Here is a 21,933-nt window from a genome sequence, read left to right on the forward strand (position 1 = left end):
AATACGCTGAAATCCGTTAGAACGAAGCAAAGGTGTAAAAACATTTTCGGAACCCGAGTGATTCTTCAAATACGTCATCGCGTTACGCGCGCATTACAGAACTCAGAGAAGCGAGGAATCATCCTACTCCATAGACCTGATCATCCCTAGAAGCGCTTCGAACGTTGAACTGAACTGTAAGTGCAAACAATCCAGATAAAATTATAAAATTCCTTTTGTTATGTTTTAAACTATCGCTACTTATGTTAAGTTTTGTATTAATTATAAAAAATACATCCTTATTACTGTGCTCCATAAACTTTAATGATTATGCACATACATACACGCTTATTTTATATATATTTACATAAGAGATACGCGTAGCTAAAGCTAAAAGTTGAATAGAATTGCCACAAAGTAAAATAAATGACTTAAAAGTGAAAAACACTGATGTACGCTGTTATGCGTGCTCAGGTTGTGTAGTTTGTTAATGATCCGAAAGTTTTAATTGAGTAGTGATAGAAATTGTTCAAACAACTCGATTATATCGATTATTTTAATTTCATTCTTAGGGCCGAACACACGAATGAATATTTTCGCATGTAAAATTTAGGAGCAGAATTCTGTACTAGCATATTCTGACTGATATTTATCGCGCGGAAATCAGAGACTGGATCGTCTATAGGGGGAAAAACTGGATTTTTTTCCTTTGACCCGTACTGGTTACTATTTCTACAAATTAATGTTACTTTTACTTAAAAAATATAACATTTTTAAGACTGTATTTTATTAATTAACTACGCCGCCCATAGGTCACTTACTAGTTAGATACTGTTATAGGTAATAGTAGCGTTTATAGATGCGTAACGCCACCGCATATCTTGTTTTATAGTTTCCCTAGAAGTAAATCTAGGATCATCAACCTCGGACTCGAACCCTCCCTCTCAAGGGTCAAGGTGAGAGCCGAAACCATCCGTGCAGTGAAGATTTTTTCGAAATATATGTCAAGTGATATTAAATGAACAGGTAGCAAACGCATTGGGGATAACTCTTGTACTCAGTTATTAGCTGTTCTTATATTTTTATTATTTTTATATATGTTTTGTTTCTATTCTCGTTTGGAGTAAGTTATAGAATTCTTCAAAATATAGCGTATTTTGCGCCGTTTTTTTCCCCTGTATTTAATTACAACAAACGAAACAATCTCAGACTTTTAGTAGTATACGGATAAAGAAATATTCTACGTTTTATATTTGTTAAAAAAATGAACAAAAAAAAAAGGCATAAGGGGCCCGATATAAGTGCTCGACGGCCTTGATGAGAGAACGGGCAGATGTTTTATTTGGAAATGGAGGATATTTAAATAAAGCAGATTCTGTATTCTGGTCACTTATCTCTCGAATAACCTCAAAACGAGAGATGAAACTCGTCTTCTGGAGGCAAAAATGACCTCTGGTCACTCGTCTTTGACATCACAATTCTACTAGGTTGATTATATGTGTTTGAATTATCTGCGCGCACAACACAGTACAGAATTTTAAGTAATGAAATTGTAAAATTTTCGAAAAGGCAGAATACAAACTTACAGAGTGATAAAGAAAGTGAAGTACTAGGTCTAATAAAACGCATGGCTCTGACAAAGACATGTTTTTCTCTTATAATGTTTTACAGATTATAACGTCGAAATATTTTGGATAACGTTGTCTCTTAACAGATAGAAATTTTAATAAATTAAGTTAGTTAGAAAAGTGTGCGTACTTACATGTTATTTAAGGGAAAATGTGATGACAATATTTCGAAAAATACTTAGACACGATGGCTGGAAGTAACGGATAAGATTAACAGCATATTCATAATTCATGTAGAATTATTTCAAAAAAGATGTAGTCAGTGGCGTTCCCGAGTGAAATGTAAAGTGGCCATTAGAAAAAAGCGTTATCTCTATCTCGAAATATTCCGTCCCGAAATACAGAATGTTCTCTAATACGATTGCATAATGCGAGTAGTAACTAGTCATCCATTATATCCATTCATTCGTCTGTAACTTCGATTTCGTTATATATATATTGATTGATATATATGTTACAGTAAAAACCCGTTTTTAATGAAAACGCGTTTTAACTAGTTGAAACTAGTTTTTACTGAATGTCATTGTTATAACCCGTTTTGTCTAGTTAAAACTAGAATTTACTGCTGTACATGTTTTGATTTTAGATAAAACTAAAATCAAACATTAACTTTTTAACTTTTAACATTAGTTAAAACTAATTTTAGCTACATAAATATGTTTGGGGGAAATAAATAAAGTGATGATTGGGATTAAAACATTTGTATTATTTAATACGATATTTATTGAAAATATTAGTCACACATCTGTGTTATTAACATTAATTAACCCTTTGTCCCTGAAGGCACCGATCGATCGGTACCCTGGCTTTTTAAGCAAAACTTCAAGGGTGCCGATTCATCGTTATGTTGGTAAATATCGATTTTTGTAAAATTTATTAACAACAGATATAATCTCGTTCGATATGAAGTGAATAAAGTATAATAATTCATTATATTAGTTGATAGCAGTATAAAATTTTGATTCCAAACAAATGTTAGATATAATGTGCGATAATTTCACAACGAATAAACATACATGCATAAGTGTTATATCGAATTGTACAAAACAATATTCTACGTCTACATGCATAAGTGTTATATCGAATAGTACTGTACAAAACAATATTCTACGTCTTTCTGGCTCAATGCCAGCAAACAACTATGGGGTGTACTATAGATTACTCCCTATGGAATTTCAGGACTTTGATTATATATTTGAACTCAGGGGACCGAGACGAGTTCAACGGTACCCTATTTTTGGACCGGAGACGAAAAATAAAAAAGTTATCACACTTTTTAAGTTACCATACTTTTTTAATGCTCTCATGCAGACGGCACCGTAGTTGCTAGTATTGCCATCTTGCGGTAAAGTCTGCAAACCGTGACGTCGGACTACGGTCATCTCCCGGAGCGTTAAACACGCGATACGAAAGCGGAGAGAGCGACGCGACTTCCGATCATCGCGCGATTGCCATTTCGGTTAATGTTACTTATGGCAGCGAACATGGCGGCCCGACTGACCTCTCGTATGGGCTCCACCACACGCCGCCATGTGCTAAACTAGTGATCGATTCACGGTAGTTCTTGAACAAAGTAAAAAAAGGGGGGAAACGTCTACTAAAGGCAATTTTAACGGCAAGCGACGGGACTCCCGATCGCGATAGCGAGACCGACTTAGCGGAGAGCGACGCGACTCCCTATCATCGCGCGATCGCCGGAAAAAAGTATGATAACTTTTTTATTTTTCGTCTCCGGTCCAAAAGTAGAGTATCGTTGAACTCGTCTCGGTCCCCTGAGTTCAGATATATACCCAAACATACGAAATTCCATAGGGAGTAATCTATAGTATACCCCAACTATGTAACTAGACAATGTTAATTTTCACAAAATGTTACAAATTATCAAGTTTATGTGTCAGTTCTGATATATATTATTTTTTTTCTTATAAATTTTTCGGTTAATGTTACCTTAGGATCCAAAATGGCGGCCAGGGAAAATTTTCCCTACGTAGGAGACTGCGACGAGGAAAAAACTTTTCCCTCCATTCAAGATGGCCGCGGTTCCGGCCGCCATCTTGAATTTTTCTGCAGACTCCGCGGATTTTTTCACCGAAATAAACAATAAAAAACAACAAAAAGAGGAGTTTTTTACTCACTTTTCGATTGTTCGATATTCTGAGTATGATCTCCTGTTTGGGGGTCGACGAAATTTTTCGAATCGTTGACAGTTCTATGTTCGACCACTACTCCTTCTATGTTGTCAATATGCATATATCCTTTCCATTCGTCCGTTATTATCGTACTGCCGGAATTCACGTATTTATAAACGATCCAATTCACAGTGTTTTCTGATCTGTCGTTCACCTGACATATGAAGCAATTCTTATCTTCATCGCAATGAATGCAAACGGACTCGGTCGGCTGTATGCCTAATTTTACAGCAAAATTCGATGCGTTATCGATACGGGGAGGCAAACCTAGCTCCGAAAAGTCGTCTTCCATCAACTTGTAGAAATCACGGGAAGTGCATCTCAACCAAAATTCGTCGTTGCAACTCAAATCGGCAAAACTAGTCATTATCGAACAATTGGCAATAAACTAAACGAGGGGAGGTAAGGATAGGGAAAAAACACGCTTTTTTCTTAATTTCTGATTACTTAGTTCTCTAACTTTTAGGATTAAATTGTTATAAAAGAAATAACAGTACTTACTAATACTGGAGGAAATAATAATAATAAATATTCAACGATAGCAATTTGGGTGCGAATGAAATATCGTTACGAAAAACAAACACAGCAATTAATCCAATACGCAATTCGTCGCAACACAGCAGTAAACGATTCCAACTGGAAACTAGTCGATTTGCATAAAATTGCCCAGAAATGAACAGAAATCACGTCACAGATCATGCATTTGCATATTCGTTTGTAACACACCTACGAATTTCCCGCCGATTTTACTCTTGCACGACGTCACGAAAAGGCTCCCTCTACCGTCGCAAATTTACACACTACCGTCTCCGTTTCGAGATTACAGGATACTCGGCAACGTCGAACGCAGGGTAGAAACCGAACGGGGAAAAATTCCCCACGTCGTCGACGTCGCGACTCTAGGGAAAAATTTTTCCCCATCGCAGTCTCCGAAGTAGGGAAAAATTTCCCTGGCCGCCATTTTGGATCCTAAGGTAACATTAACCAATTTTTCTAATAAAATGCATTGAAAAATATCGTATTTAGAACTAAAGATATTAATAAATGTGATTTTTTTCATATAGATATAATGATAATTTGATTTTTGGTGAACTTTTAAAATAATATCGCCTGACTGACCTATATTGCCCTAGGAGGGATCGCAAAATAAACGTAAACAATATGTCGGGGGAAAAGGGTTAAAGCGATACGAAATTCATCATACACTATAGGAACGTGTTAGCTGAATGATTTTTTTTTTTTTTTTTTTTTGTAACTCTTTCCGCCCAGTGGGCACTAAGAGGGCCTCTTATAGCAAGCCCATTATGGGTTCGGCCAGGCCTACAATGAGGCAGCCGGGTGGTGAGGGACGGGGACCGACATATCCGGACGGACCACCCCCCGAAAAATTCCTGGGGATTTCTCGACCCGTCCGGATTCGATCCCGGGTCCCCCAGGGCGGCAGGCTGCTAACCTTGACCGCTCGGCCATCCGGCCGCTTATGATCTTGGTCGAAACAGTTTTTACTAGGCCATTTTGTTAAAACCTGTTTTGTCTAGTCAAAAACCGTTTTGTTTAGTTAAAACGTTTTAACTAGAGACAAATTCATTTTTGACTAGCAGTAAATTCTAGTTTTAACAATGAAATCCAGTAAAAACTAGTTTCAACTAGTTAAAACGCGTTTTCACTAAAAACGGGTTTTTACTGTAACATATATAACGAAATCGAAGTTACAGACAAAAGACCAGTCAAAAGACGAGAGAACCTTCGAGAGAAAACGTAGTCCAGAGTCAAAAGCATTAGTCTCTCGAGACATAAGTGAATGCTTACTCAATCATCGACCGGTTTGTGACGTAAACACTGTCTCTCGAAGACGGTACGATGACCAGAATACGGTCCTAGATTTCGCGTTATCATTTGGGATGATACTGTACGTTCACTCCATTTACTCTCGTGTATTGCGACGTTTCGCACAGAAATACTTCCCCGCGAAAAATATCCGTCCGGTGTTTCCAGCCTTTTAGTATTCTCTAGAGTTTTTCGCTCGATTAACTATCTCTAGAGTAGCCATAACATTCGAGATCGCTGGAATAATAATCTAATAATTACTCTTTATTTGATTTGCGATACTCAAAGCATAAAATGATAGCTGTTTATTATCTTGAATTTGATCTCTTTTTTAAAATTAAACCACCAAAACTGATTTTATAATATTCCCAATACCTTGTATTATAAAATATGATTTATAAAAGTTATTAACGTTTTTCTTGAGATTAATGTTTCCAACTTATTAATAGATAATCATCTTCATATGAATTCAATGTAAATAATTAAAAATAAAAAATTTAAAATATTTTAAGACATTATATAATGTAAATCCCTCCAATTGTAGTAGAGATGCTGGAGTATTTTAGGGTCCAATCGGGTGAATAAATTGATGGGCATACCGATCACAGACTTTTTCGGAATCCGATGTCACAGCTCATTGCTAAAAATTTTATTTTATTCATATCTTTATCTTCATAATATAATAAAATAAGAGTTTTTCTCTATAGAAAGAATTTGAAATAAATTTATATATATATGTTCGATTTATATGTATTGTTGTACGCTACATTACATTACCATCGTTTTAGCCTATAACTTCGTTGGTGAAAACAATAAAATTAACTTATAATTTACGGTTGATTACCGTCATCCGTAAATAATTTAGATATATTATCTTATTTTTCGTCGGTAAACTCCTTTACCGCAGTTTGCCAGATTCTGGGTTTTCCCCAAAACGGAGATATTTTTTAAATCAGTCGGAGAAAAATAGGAATAAAGTATTAATAAAGAATTTTTGGAGGAAATGATATGTTCTTGAAGGAGAAATTGGAGTTTTTTATTTAATAGTAATTCAATTTTCATTATTAAAAATTATTTACTGTTAATTTTTTTATTGCTTCCGGTTTATTACTAGCTTGCCTAAATGGATAAAATTTCGATTAAAATAAGATATGAGGATGCTATTGCAAATTCATTTAATAGCATTTTGATAAAACTAAAGTTATAAACTAGTATGAAATGTTATTAAATTAACCCTTTCTTTAGATTTTGATGTACCCTTTGTGTACAAATTTTTCTATTACAATATAAAACATAATATTATATCCAAAGCAGAGCTTTAGCAAAGTATTGACACTTATCCTGCCTCGCAAACATTTATGCGTCGTGGACTAAAAACGTAAAATATCAGGCGTTTTTTGTCATAATTCGTGCCCCAATATGTCCCTGCGATTTCCCACCAGTGTACGGCGATTCCCCTTTTAAACCAATAGTTATAATGGCAGTACGCACCAGTCTGATGGATGAACCCTACAGCTGGGACTGGAAATCCTCGTTTTTCCGTTAAAAAAGTCAATTAGAATTTTTTGATTAGTTATTTAACGTCAGTGAAATTTCCTCTGTAAACTTTGTCTCTTCGAGTTGATTTGCCGGATTAAGCATGACTCAAAATTTTTCAGATGTAGGTTCGGTGATAGCACTCCTCCGCACTCAAGCTAGTCGGTATATACAGTTTATTTGCAATATATATATATATAAACTATACAAGTTGGAAAACACAGTAAATACAGGATACATAAAGCGTGGCTCCTCACATAATAGTTTGGCTTTCGGGAACGATTAACTTCTGGAGAGGCCTTGATCAGCCTGTGGATTAGCTCTACTGCACGGTTCTCCCGATGTCAGCATTTACCCCGTCTTGCAGAGGAGCAAGGGCGTCGCCAGAGGGGGGCAGAGGGGCAGTTGCCCCTCCCTAGACATGCGAAAAAAATTATTTAAATGCTAAGTCATTTATTGCCCGATTTATAATTCCCGCGCGATGCGACCTGAAACGCACACCTATGCGTGTTTATGTTGAATGTAAAAACGATGCCATGCATTTGTAATAAATATAATTTTTTTAAATCATAAAGTGACATATCTTTTCTATAATAAGGAAGATATTATAAAAGAAGTAAAAGAAGCAGAAGCATATAGTGTATTAGCAGACGAAACAGCTGACATTTCTGGAACAGAACAGTTATCTATTGGACTGCGTTATTTTCATGAGAAAAACAACGAAGTCCAAGAAGTGTTTGTTGGATTTGTTGAGCTAAAAGGTCTGGATGCGAAATCTATCGCACAAACCATTGATGAATTTTTGACAAAAGAAGAACTTATTCCAGTAAAATGCGTTGGATTAGAATTTGATGGTTGTTCGACAATGTCCGGAAAAGAAGGTGGTGTACAAGCAATCTTACGCAAAAAATACACTGAAGCTTTGTTCTTTCATTGTTCTTCGCACAAACTAAATGTAGTAATCAATGATCTCAATGCTTTGCCTGAAATTCGGAACACCATAGGAACCACGAAAGACATTATTTCATTTTTTCGGGAATCAATTTTGAGGAGGAAGTTAATACCTAATATTTCCACGCTCTGCGAAACAAGGTGGAGCGAGAAACATAAAACCATCAGAGTTTTTAAGGATAATTTTCATGTTATAATGGAGGCCTTAGAAACTTTATCGCGTGATGGAAACAGTGCGACTCGAAATCATGCATTCCAGCTCCGTGCCGCCGCTTCAAGAGTTTCGTTTATTCTGTGCCTTTTGTTGATAGCCAAATACTCGGTTTTGATGGAACCCGTGGTAAACGTACTCCAGTCTGTAACTTTGGACGCGATCAAGGCCTCGCAGCACATTAAGAACATTATGCAATTGCTTAAAAGACACCGCGATGATGCCAATAAAGTCACAGATGAAATTTTAAGGGATGCTTTTGTCATTGCAAAAACACTCGGACTGGAGGAGGACATGACATCAGTGCCGCGCATTTTTGGAAGACAAAGTTATCGAAGCAACCATCCAGCAAGAAGTCCTTCAGAATACTGGAAAAGGTCTTTAATAATACCATACCTGGACTCCATTATTAATTCTCTTAAAGGACGATTTGCAAAAGAAAATACTCCATCATTCGCATTATCTAAATTACACCCGGCGCAAATGCAAACCATGTCCATGGAAAGTCTCACAAAAGCTTGCCAAACTTTCTCTCAATTTTACGATTTACCAAACATAAAATACGAAATTGAACTGTGGCAACAATTGTGGCAGGATAAACCCAATGTAACTGAGCTGGCCGTTGTGGATGTTCTAAAAGAAACGAAAACTTTCTTTCCCGAAACGAGTAAAGCGCTAAAAATTTTGATTACTCTACCGTGCACAACGTGTACTGTAGAGCGATCCTTTAGCAGCCTGAGACGGATGAAAACCTGGCTAAGAAGTACCATGGTGGAAAGTCGCCTCAATGGTCTTGCAATGATGAGTGTCCATAGAAAGATCATCAATGAGAACATAAAGGATTTTAATAATAAAGTAGTAGAAAAATTCACCAAAAACCCAAGAAGATTATGTTTTAACTAAAATAATCTTGGTATTCTTGAAACCGTGTTTTCTTATATGTTGAGCATCAAACACAAGACCGTGTTATTTATTAAACACTTGGCACTTTTCCACTTCTATTAGTTGAGACGAGATTTTATTTCACTCGTTTCGGGCATTTCGCCCCTCTTCAGTCAACTAATAAAACAATATACAACATTTCAAGTAATATAACACACACTAACAGATACCACAAAAATTAATTTAAAACGTACCGTTGGTTCCTTGAACTCAAGGGTGCGCGTGCATAGCACAATTTGGACCTCAAAGTTACAGCAACAAATGTAAATGTTCTATGTACGGCTAATTAAATTGTAAAATTTCTTTTAAAATATATAAACATACAGGCTTATTTTATAACATATTGGTATATTAAACATATTCGGTATCTTACTTTTTTAAAATCGAACGCAATAGATCTTTAATCTTCTTTTTACTAACTTTTTTCTTTTCTTCATTTTTCTTTTCTTCATTGGCGAAATGCCCGAAACGAGTGAAATAAAATCTCGTCTCAACTAATAGAAGTGGAAAAGTGCCAAGTGTTTAATAAAATAACACGGTCTTGTGTTTGATGCTCAATTAAAATAATCTTCTTAAGCTTCTTAAAATTTAATGAATCGTTTTTATTTTACCTACATACAATTCATATCCTCTATCAATTTATATCATCTTGCCCCCCCTGGCCCATTGGCTGGCGACGCCCTTGCAGAGGAGTATGCTCGCTCTCTCTCTCTCTCTAACTTCAGCGGGCTTTCCAAGTGTCTGAGTCTTCCGTGCTACCAGTCTCGCAGTGGCATAGAGAACGTAACTGGCACCCGGGGCACGACACTTTATTGGCGGCCCCCTCCCCTCCCCTCCCCTCCCCTCCCCCTCCAGAAACACACATAGTTTGTCTTGGAGACCATTTGGGCGCCTTTCTGCGAGTGGCGCCCGGAGCATGATACACCCCGTTGCCCCGCCACTGCAGTCTCGAGCCCTTTTTCTCCTTATCTCTCGCTAGTCCTCCAATTTAAGGACTTTCTGGATGGAAACTTCCGACCAATTATAGATCTTCCTTGCGAACAGCTCTGCTTGAATCGGATGAGGATGAAGCTTACATTCGGGTCCACCGATCTCCTATGTGGATGGATGGTCACCCACTTGTTTACTGCCAGATGTTTACCACCTTGCAAGTTGTATAAGACCGGACCACCCTTAAATCTAATTAGCAAGGTCGGCGTTTCCTTTGTTTCCTTTCCGTTTACAAGATAAACTTTACAACGTCAATACGCAAAACTTTTATTTAAAAATTTTACATATTCACGTTAAATGACTAGCTTATAAAGTTCTCCAAACTCCTCCGTAATAATTAAATGAGTATACAAAAATTGAGGAGTTCTATGGATAAAGTTATCTAACGTAAGTTAAATTTTGATGTTTTCAGGAATTCTCAAAACAATGTTCTTTTTGCATGAGAATTGTCATGAAGTAAGTAAAGTGTAAATTTTAAATTGAATAAAGTACTTATTGTAGCAAGGGGAATGAATATCCACATCCTTAAAACTCTATTATAGTGAGGTCAAACCGTGACGATTTCTAAGGACCTGTATTGAATATGTAGAAAGTATTAGGTTTTTATAAAGTATAAAATAAGAAATATTTGATAGCATTCAAAATTTTGCTTATTTAGTGTGAAAACAGAGTCCTAAGCTATCCAAAAAAGTCTTCCTTATGAACTCAATACAGAAAAATTATCAGTAATAAAACAACAGCAGATTTTCTTTTAAACGAAATATTTGTTTCCTTAGTAATCGCATTTTTGTTTCTTTTTATTTGAGTAGAGTTTGTTATTTTTCTGATATAGATTAAAAAGTTAAAGAAAGCAAAACTTGTAAGCATTTTCTCAGTAATAAAAACGTCTAAACTAATCATTGTATCACGTGTATACCAAATACTAGAAAGCTGCCAAAATTAAGCTACACGTAATGTACGTAATAAATATTTTAGATCACAATTGAATTTGGAAAAAAGGAGTTTCGCCATCTCGTGTAAAATGCAATAATTAAAAATACTAATAATTAATTATATAATTTTGCTGATAGCAGGATTTTCGAGGCGTTAAGGCCTTAAAAATAAGATTTTTAGTGGCCAAGGCCTCTGTTGGGAGTGACTATTGTTTGGAGGATATTTTCTATGCAGTATTGTTTAAAAGGAAACGTTTCTGGAAAAATAGTGCCGTTTAGAGAGAGTTGTTATTGCAGGTTTGACTGCATATTGTGCTAATGATCTAGACCATACATACTTTGATGTGCGTAAATGACAGTTCTTTTGATGATTGGGAAGTCTCTAAGACGTTGTTTTTATAATACTTTTATCATTGTTTACAACACTGACTAGAAGCAATGTTCTTTATACAGTCCAATAAATTTTGTTTTGCTATACTTGTATTGATTGCGTTTGCTTTTTCTTATTATTCCGATTTCTCCTGGCCCCACAATATCCGCTGAACCTAATATCGTCTCTTAGACGGAATTGGATGGAAATAGTTACCGCTCTATTGGTACGCTATTTGTCAGTTTTCGCATTTTTACCACAAAAGCACACTGCTCTTGCAGTTACTACATTCATCTGCGTGAGGTAAATGGCCCGATTGTTGATGCTTCCTTTCTTGTCCGTCGCATTGCTTACAGGACCTCACGATTGTTAAGGTAGGAGAAATATGGTACAGTTACCCTATTAAATATCGATATTTTGCTTTCAATAACAAACGTTACGGTGTTTTACTATACCATAGGTTTGTAGTACTCAGTGTAATCTCTTAATATTTTACTGGAGATGTTAATTTTGATTCTAGTGTGTTTCAACATAGACATGATATAGGATAAAGTTCTTACCAAAAATAATATACTGAAGATTTTTAGCTGTAGCTTAGTGTTTTGCATTGATTTTCTTACCCATAAATCATTTTTTATCTAGGGGAACAGTAAAACATTTAAAGGTCGGCTCCCACTTGCGCGGAACTGCGGCGGAAAATTTGCCTATGACATCGTCAGGGCGGTTTTGATGTCATCTCTCGACAGAAAGAACGTAGCCGCTTCAAGTCGATCGCGTTTCAACTTTGCCGTATAAAATTAATAATTCCTTTTACTGACGTAATAAATGTTCACAGATTGCATATTTATAAATTTACATGCTATCGGGATACAATAAAATTAAAGTCAATTACATAATAAATAAACAATAGAATTCCTTGAAATACATGATATTTATTTTAAGCAGCTAGTTTGGGATTGAATCGTTAAGTTCTTTATTAGCAGACATTAGTTGATTTATGCAGAAAGTAGAACAGGTGACAGCAAGCTTACACAAAGGAAAGCCAAATACATGAGATTTATTGAAGAATGAAAGCATTAGAAATTCACATCCACAAAAGTTGAGGTAAACATCCGAATAAACAATTAATGGATTAGTCCAAAAAATGTATGAGTTTTTATAATTTAGGTATTCTTGAAACCGTGTTTTCTTATATGTTGTAGCATCAAACACAAGACCGTTGAGCATCAAACACAAGACCGTTTGTTTATTAAACACTTGGCACTTTCCACTTCTATTTCTATTAGATCAACTAATAGAAGTGGAAAAGTGCCAAGTGTTTAATAAACTAACACGGTCTTGTGTTTGATGCTCAAATGTATGAGTTTGTTAAGAATACAGTTAAAGAATGATTGCAAAATAAGTAATGGGCAATTACAGAAAACGACTATAAAAAGAGAATTAAATAAAGAAACAAGAAAATTGATTGCAACAAAAAATGCACAATAAAGGGATTCCAAAACAAAAAACTTAAAAAATCTAAAAACGAGTTGTGTAACTTACCCGGCTTTTATGAGATTTTATTTTTTAACAAAATAACATTTGTATTATTAATGAGAAGAAAAAACTAAAATTTCATGTGGCGCCATGTGTTATGACATTTTGTTATAAAAATTTATATATTTTTAATTATTATAAAATAACAAAAAACTTAATTTTGAGGATGGAGATGAGATTTATAAAACAGTTTAAATGCTAACAACAAGTAAAATCTTCATTAAGTCTGGCTCCTCGCAAGATATGACACGTCACACCTTCTATCTCTCCATCTCCTTGACCTTTTACAGTCAAAATTTAATAGCATCAATGCCCTTTATATACAGGCTACCGTGCCAAATTTCGTTTTTTATCTGCACCCCCTTCTGAGATATTAGGCGAAATAGACGCCAAAACAAACAAACAAACATACACATATTCACGGAATATTTTTGCTTTTTTCACTTTTTTGGGCTCAGGAAGTCTTAAGACATGAAGATTTGTAAAAAAAACTCGGAGGTTCAAATTTGACACGATTCTATTACTTTCTCTCGTTATGTATATATAACAGCCGAAAAAATAAAAAGCATACAAACAATAAACATAATGTAGAGTAATTATTAAAAAAAACAATAAGAATGGAATTATGGAAAAACACGTATATAGACTAATAGGGAATTAGAATATAAGAGAATAGTATAAACTGGAACTTCCAGTTAATGTTTTCATGTTACTATAGTTTATGCTATGTTCTTATCTCTATATATTTATGCATCTATGGATATAATTAGGTTTATTCAGTGTTTAACCACAACGAGATTCGAGTCATTACTGCTTGAAAACCAAACTCAAAACCCGAAATTTCTTGAGGAACACTCTATCCAAAATTATTTTTCTAATATCAAATGCGTCACAGAGTTAAAGTGAATTGACAATAAATAAACGAAAATTAACAATATAAATCAAATTATTCCATATAAAAATTAATATCTCTTACGAGGAGATGGCCACACGTTCTGGTTTCCGATTCGAACGAAGCTTGGTGAACATGTAACTCTAAATTCAAAAAGCTCCTTGTCCAAATAATAGGATCTACTTCTCAAGCGTTTCCGGAAAATGGACTCCTGAAAATTGATTATTTGGCTTATAAGTGTTTACAAGTTTTTCTTTGTAAGGACAATTGCCGAGGAGATAAGATGCTGAGCACAGGAGCTACACAATGTATGTACGATACTTTGCAGTTTTCGATTTTTTTTAATACGTAACAAAGTTATTTTATTTTACCGTATCATTAGCATTACTACTGCTATTATTATTCCTCACACATAAAACTTATATAAACGAGTTTTTAAAAAGGTGACGCCATTTCCTGTTTAACGAAAACGAAGTCTTTGTAGATCTAACTCTTGTATGTCATTAAATAATTTTATTTCTTCATATTTATTTTTAATACTTTTGTTCAGAAACGCCATTATAATTATTATTATGATGAATTCTACTTAGAACTGGCTTACGAATGGAATTCATCATAATTCTGAGTATATATGTTAAGCTGAAAGACCGAAATCGCTCATTGAGCGAAAAAAAACGACCACAACGCGTTGTGGCTAACTCAAAACGACCACAAAGCGAAATTTGTGTCGTGGTTTTTATGATATTTGATCACGACGCGTTGTGGTGGTTAAGAAAAGCCATAACTCGTTCTGAACGTTAGCTGATGCAACCACGATACGAAGAATAGGTTGTAACTTCTCAACTTCTCAATTTTAGCCTAAAACCATTCTGTTTTTAGGATAGGAGAACAGAAGCTAAAGAAATAATGCAGAATGATGCTAGGTATGTGGGTGTACACTGTACAGTAATACCTCGGTTTTTGTCGATAATCCGTTCGAAAACAATAGTCGAAAATAACTCTGCAACATTCTCGACTCTCATAAAAATGACTGATTTATTAATAAAAGTTCCTGATAAAGTAATTATTTTTAGTAAATTAGTGGTTAGAAAACGTTGACATCTCGAGCACCGCAACAGATTTTCCTGAATGATTAAATGTTGAAAAATAACAAAGTTACATTTCTGTATGCGATGAATAATTTTGTTACCTATTTATATAAGATGACTGAAGATAAATAAATCATAATGAAAAAGAAAGTTTTATTTTCTTATTATCACCTCGTTATTAGTTAACATCCAGAACGTGTGGTGGCTTTTAACCATAATAAATCCGTCGCACAATAGTCTTTAACTTTAGCAGCTGATTTTTATTTCATCGTGTGGCCGCATTTCTTTATGCAGCGAAAGTGTAGCGAAATGACGTCACGAGCAATGTTGGCCAATTAGAAACCAGTTTCTGTGTGTTCGCTGTAAAGCGCTTCTCGAGCGCTGCATAAAGAAACGCGGCCTATATCAAACACCTACAAGTAGTTAGACCTTTAGCACTTTTATACACATTTGTTTCTTTTGTTTAGCAAAACAAAAGAAACAAATGTGTATTTTTCTCCATACATTTTTCTTTGAAATTTGTTTAAGTATGAGAATTAAATTTCTAGGAAAACTCATAGAACTAATGTTATTCGGCATTAAAAATTGTAAATAAAAATGTTTCGAGGCTAGAATCCATATTTTAAAGTTACACACCACTGTGCGTCGTGTGATCCTCTATCATTCTTGCATCAGCTAACGTTCAGAAGGCGTTATGGATTTTCTTAAACACCACAACGCGTCATGCTTAAATATCATAAAAGCCACGACATGAATTTCGCTTTGTGGTCGTCTTTACAAACGGCCACGAAGCGAAATTCGCGTCGTGGCCGTTTTGAAACGACCACAAAACGCGTTGTAGTCGTTTTTTCGCTCAATGAGCGATTTCGGTCTTTGAGCCTAACATATACATAGTGTCTACTGTAGATTAAAGTTTATAATCATTTATTTATATTATTGTTTAATGGTTATAATATTAAATCATTAAACTTTTCATATTTACCATATTTAATTTTTCAAATTATTTCTTTTCAGAAAAAAACAAGCAGTTATGGCAAACGTAACGTTTCCAATAATAGAACCATTTAAATTTGAAAAACTAATCAATGCAACCGAAGAGATAGAAACTGAAAATAAAACATGGCATCATCAATTATATTATTCCATCGTTTATTTAGTAGTTATATTTAATTTGAGATCATACATGAAAGAAAAAGAAGCTTTCGAACTGAAGTATTTACTAGCTTTTTGGAATTTTGCAATGGCTTTTATCAGCATATTTGCTACTGTTCGTATGTTACCCGGATATTTACATCTAGTGTGGGATTTTAGCATGGCCTTCTCTATCTGCGATCAAAATTATGGTTTGCAAATGAATGCTTCCGTATTTTGGGGATGGTTTTTTAAGATTCTTAAAAATATCGAATATGGTGACACCGTGTTTATTGTGTTACGTAAAAGAAAACTTACCTTTCTTCATTACTATCATCATGCTCTAACCGCAATCATCACAGCTTTCGCTATTGCCAACAGGCTTCCAATTGGTCATGGATTTATTGTTGCCAATTATTTTGTTCATTCGCTTATGTATACATATTACACATTGACTGCTTTAAATTTAAAAATACCAAAATATTGTAGCATGGCATTGACTTCTATACAAATTCTTCAAATGTTATATGGTTGCTTTCTGTGTTATATGACATTTTATTTCCGAGCGTTTAGAGATGATTGTAGATTTCCTTTAAAACCAATATTTATTATTATTGTAATGTATGTTTCGTATTTTTTCTTATTTGCACGATTCTTTTATGTCAGTTATGTTTGTTCTAAAAGGACCAAAAAAGAATAAACTATGAATTAATTTGAACAACAAATAGCCTACTTCTCGTGATTAAATTCTTATCTTCGAAACAGGTTAATAAGATAATTTGGCAATACAGTCAACCTTTGACATAGCGTCATTGTTGTTTTCCTCAAAATTGGTATAATCAGTTTTGGTACTAAACTCAAATATCTCAAGTAATAGAAATTACACATAGCAATGAGTATGAAAAGTATAAAGTCACGTAATTTGGTACATTCTCATTGCAAACTACATGATAACATGAAGTTTGTAATGCGAAATCGTGCCAAAGAAATTGACACAGTTAACACATAAAATTATCATCAAACGAAAAAGCCTTCACAGATACTGAAGGCTTTTCGTTTGTTTGTTGAGATATGGCGACGCAATGCTTGGGCGATCTGCTTGGGGGGTGCCTTCCGGGTGGTCTTTTTAAGGGGAATCTCCCCTATTTAGGCGTTACAGACATGGAGAAAACCCACAAAACTCCACGTGGCCAGCCTGTCCAAGCGAGGCGCGAATCCACGACCGAATTCCCAGTGTTTAGGTAACGAAGACCGCTTGGCCGCTGGTGAGCCTTAAGACTTTCTGTATTTGGTATTTAAAGGAAAGATCCGTTTAGAGGTATTCTTTCACGCTTTCTCAGAATGGCACTATTTCTATATATGACTGTGGCTATTACTTAAACTGAAAAACGTATAATGATAATTTTATTTTTAATTTTATATGAAAATTAAACGGATTTATATGATATGTTAAAATACTGTTAGCCATTGTTTACGATAATATATTTTTCTTGTACTTTTAATGTCAACAAAATATATATATTTTTAAAGTTTTTATGTGTATTAGTTTTATTAATAAAAATATAAATTTTAATGAATATATAACTTTACAATATGTTTGCAAATATAAAAATCCGGCAACGAGTTGCGTAATTTTTCCAGCAAAAAATAATTGTTTAAGAAATACTAAATGTGTGGTGCCATCTGTCGTGAGATTTTATTAAAAATAGTTTTTTGTTAATTATTGTAAAATACAACAAAGGTATAATTTTAAGGGTAGAGATGTTTCTTAAAATATTGTGAATGCCAATAATGAATAAAATTTCCATTAAGTCAGACCGCATTCGGGATATGACACGTGACTCCCCTATTTCCCCGATTCCCTTGACCTTCAACCTTTAAAATTTAATAGCATCACTGCCCTTATACACAAGCCATCATGTCAAATTTCGTTTCTTAAGCTTTATCTAATTCTGAGATGTTAGCGACGTTGAAAACTTCGGCCTCAACCTCGCTATTATAAGGGTTTTTTTCTTCTCGTTTTTTGTAAAGATTTGAAGGTTTTATAGTTTTTAACAGATAGGCTTATTTATGTATTTTTCAAAAATTTTTTGAGCCTAAAGACGGATTGAAGAAACAGTTTCTATCAATCCAAAATGCATTGCTAAATAATGGTAAAAAAAGAGTTGATTACTTATAAACGAATGAATTTTTTTCATACACAACGTCAGCCTTTTCGCTCCATTGGAAGAGTAAAATGAACGTTTATCATTTGTTTATCGTACTGTCAACGTTGTTGAACTCATTATACGTTAAATAAAATGGAATGTAGTGGTGAGTGTGGTTTAAAATATAGTCATAGACAAAGTTTAAACAGTACGATTTGTGATATACCGGTACAGTACTCGTATTTTCTGTTCATAATTATAGATTATAAATGTTTTTTCGATGACTACATTTTAAACCACACTCACTACATTCCATTTTATTTAACGTATAACGAGTTCAACAACGTTGACAGTACGATAAACAAATGATAAACGTTCTATTTTACTCTTCCAATGGGGCGAAAAGACTGACGTTGCGTATAAAAAAAAAAAAAAAATCATTCGTTTATAAGTAATATCTAAAAATTTAATTTATTTTCATTTTTAACTAATACAAATTATGCTCAGGGGCTAAACGCACGTGTTTATAGACCTTTATAATATAGAACTATGTAGCTCCATCTATTGAATAATTTCATATTTAATAAAAGGGTATTTGCGTTTAATTACTTGCGACATTAAAATAGTTATTCAATGTCGCAAATAATATAATTATAGAATCATAACAAATTACAGAAAATATAGAATAAAGCTTTATGATATTATTCTTAATCAAAATATTCCTACTTAATGAACAACATTATTAAATCTTTTTTATCATTAAAGTCATTGAACATCATATAAATAAATTTGACCTGAAAAATTTAATTATAAATTCATAAATTTTTATTCCAATTTTAAATTAGCAATTGTAATATTTAACAACTATATAAAAATAATTTTATATTATTTTTTTAATTAAAAAATAAAAATTTTTATCGATAGTATCTGACACACTGATTTTAATTTAATTGAAGTTAATTAACTTTTCTTCGCATTTTTATGGCGTTAATTCCAATCTTTATACTTTACGCTAGGGTTTTTTTACGTTGCCATTCTCTTTCAGTCATACATAAAAATGATTTATAACAAGTCATTTTGCTAAGAGAATTACTCATCCGTAGCAATCTCAGATAAATGTACAATTTAAATTTGTCACGCTATTGCACATACAACATAACTGAATGGTGTAAAATTTTTATTATTATTTATTAAGATGAATGAATATAAAATTATTTTTTTAAATATTTGACATAAAAGCAAATTTATAATTAGGTATATATAAACAACATCGCTAGACACGATGTGCTATAAGCTAGACATGGTTGGTTGGTGTCTAGCTTGGTACGATTGATATGGTTACATAATTTATTTAGTATTTAGCCATATCTAGACCGATAGATTTTCGTCATTTAGTTGGTATCTAGCTTATAATTAGGTTCTTGAATTAAAGAAGAAAGTAAACTTCGATTAATAAAACTCATTTTGTTCTTAACTTAACAAAATATTTAGTTACAAAAAATAAATTAATTAAAAATTTATTATCTCAAATTACAATTTTATATACAGTATATATTTTATTAAATATAATGAATGGTTTTTCCCACACCCTCTCTTCTATATCTACTTTTTCTGAATAACATCTTACATCTCCATTAACTTAGAACTTTTGTATTATCTTTAAATTATATGTAATATAGTTTAACTGAATATGCAGAGTGGTCCGGAACTCGAATGACCAATTTTTAAAGAAATTTTTACAAAAAATTGTACAGAACGTTGTGCATTTCTTGTTTTGAACAATATTTACAAAGCTTCTAAACAATAAAGTACTTAAATAAGACGACAGCTTAGTCTTTATAACGATAAAATGACATTTTGGCCACCCTGTATTAAAATATATTAATAAAAATTGAAGAATAAGGATATCTATCCGACCTATATTAATTCTATGATAAACTGATAATTGTAAGGTTTTTCTGTATTCTTTATAATGTAAATATACTGTATCTGATAGATAAAGTATTGAATATATAGATATAAAAGAGCTCTCACTACAAATTTATAAAATAAAGATCTAAATACACATGATTTCATTAAAAATGTATTTAAAAATTATTTTGTAAACTCCATAAGTGAAAAATGTATATAAAATTCTTTTACAAATAAAGCAAAAGCTCCTCCATAAATTACAAATCAACCACTGTATATTATTTTTTCTTAATATTTTATCACATGTTAGCATAAATTTTCTCGTTGATTTGGCACTTTTGGAACGTAATTTATACAAAAACTTTTCCTTATTTTTATATTTTACGTATATTTTTAAACATTTTACTTTACTTAAAAAGAAAATCCATCAAAATGGAAACAGAAAGAACTGTACCTTAAAACTACATAAATTTGCACTTTTTGAAGTTATATGATTAATTATATCAATATTAACATAGATTTGTGCAGATATATTTAAAATCTTAAAAATATATTAGATTAAAAACAACTGATTATAAAGAAATTGACACAGTTAACACATAAAATTATCATCAAAATAGATAAAGTATTGCAGATAATAATTTATATTATAGTATTGGCTTAATGAAATTACACTTGGGAATTTTTAATTTATCTTTGCTTAGTTTATATTTCTGCAAATTAAGCAATATCGACTGCTGACTTCGTGTCTACAAATAAGTTTAGTTCAGGCTGAGGTCGTAGTTCGACGATTGAAGTACAGCTTGACCTTGCCTCGATGTTGGACTGTGGACTATCGGCAGTCGACAAATACCACAGTTAACTTATATCATTTCGTTTTTAATGAAATTCTCTTCATAACATGCTCCTAAAAATGACCTATTACTCGGCAGTTATTCTATTTTTATTTAGTTTAATTATAGGTAAGTACTTACACGGATCATTCGTATTATTTACAATTTAAGTGTGATAATTTTGAGTTATTTTACTTGAAAAATTTATAGAATTTATATTGATTTTATATTAAATGTGTGGAGGTGAATGACTGGAAATTCTTCAACCTTCCAGTTTCACTTTCAAACTGGTTTCAATCAATGTTAAGGTGTAAAAGTATCACGTGATCGTTTGCATATGTTTCTAAGAAAACCTGTTTTAAGATAGTATTCAGATATAATTTAAATAAGCAGATAAGTAGGCTTCAAAATATTACAAATTTTATAAAGATTAAAGATTTTAGAAAGGTTTAAAAATGAAAATTTAAAGAAATGAATAAATTAAGATTATATAGAATAAATATTATGTACAATAATCTGAAGATTAGTTACTACGATGGCTAGTTTTAATACATCTATTAATAGATTCTTTAATTTGTACATTTAAGACGTTTTGAAAGAAAATGGTGCTTAGAAAGGCTCAAAATCAGAAAAATTTATATAAAAAATAAAACATCTCAGGTAGAATATATTCGATTTGAACAATATTCAGTTATATTTTTAATCTATCTTTAATTGTTTCTTTAAAAATAAATTATAGAATTAGTTAATTTTTCGAGAGGATATTTACTTTAAAAGAACCAAAATTGACACTTTTATATATAATAAAATGCGACATTTTATGGTAATTATCAAACCGAA

General features: G+C 33.0%; 2 protein-coding genes across 2 annotated transcripts in view; both read left to right on the forward strand.

The window, feature by feature from the left end:
- The first annotated feature begins 7,262 nt into the window (after nt 1-7,262).
- Nucleotides 7,263-9,224, forward strand: LOC136973437 (52 kDa repressor of the inhibitor of the protein kinase-like). The gene is made up of 2 exons (XM_067268159.1): nt 7,263-7,283; nt 7,758-9,224. Exons 1-2 carry the CDS (start codon nt 7,263-7,265, stop codon nt 9,222-9,224), a joined length of 1,488 nt encoding a protein of 495 aa, XP_067124260.1.
- An 11,735-nt stretch (nt 9,225-20,959) lies between these two features.
- The window catches only part of LOC136973445 (microsomal triglyceride transfer protein large subunit-like), a 59,035-nt gene continuing 58,061 nt past the window's right edge, over nt 20,960-21,933 (forward strand). Inside the window, exon 1 of the mRNA XM_067268168.1 lies at nt 20,960-21,222. Coding sequence (XP_067124269.1) covers nt 21,162-21,222 — 61 coding nt within the window. The 5' untranslated portion in view covers nt 20,960-21,161. The remainder of the gene's footprint in view (nt 21,223-21,933) is intronic.

This window comes from Centruroides vittatus, unplaced genomic scaffold (genome assembly GCF_030686945.1).
Source record: "Centruroides vittatus isolate TY-2023 unplaced genomic scaffold, ASM3068694v2 contig_3175, whole genome shotgun sequence".
NCBI lineage: Eukaryota > Metazoa > Arthropoda > Arachnida > Scorpiones > Buthidae > Centruroides > Centruroides vittatus.

Coding starts and splice junctions, on each gene's coding strand:
- LOC136973437 (XM_067268159.1), top strand. CDS start 7,263: ATGACTCAAAATTTTTCAGAT. Junction 7,284..7,757: donor TGACTCAAAATTTTTCAGAT/GTAGGTTCGGTG, acceptor TTCTATAATAAG/GAAGATATTATAAAAGAAGT.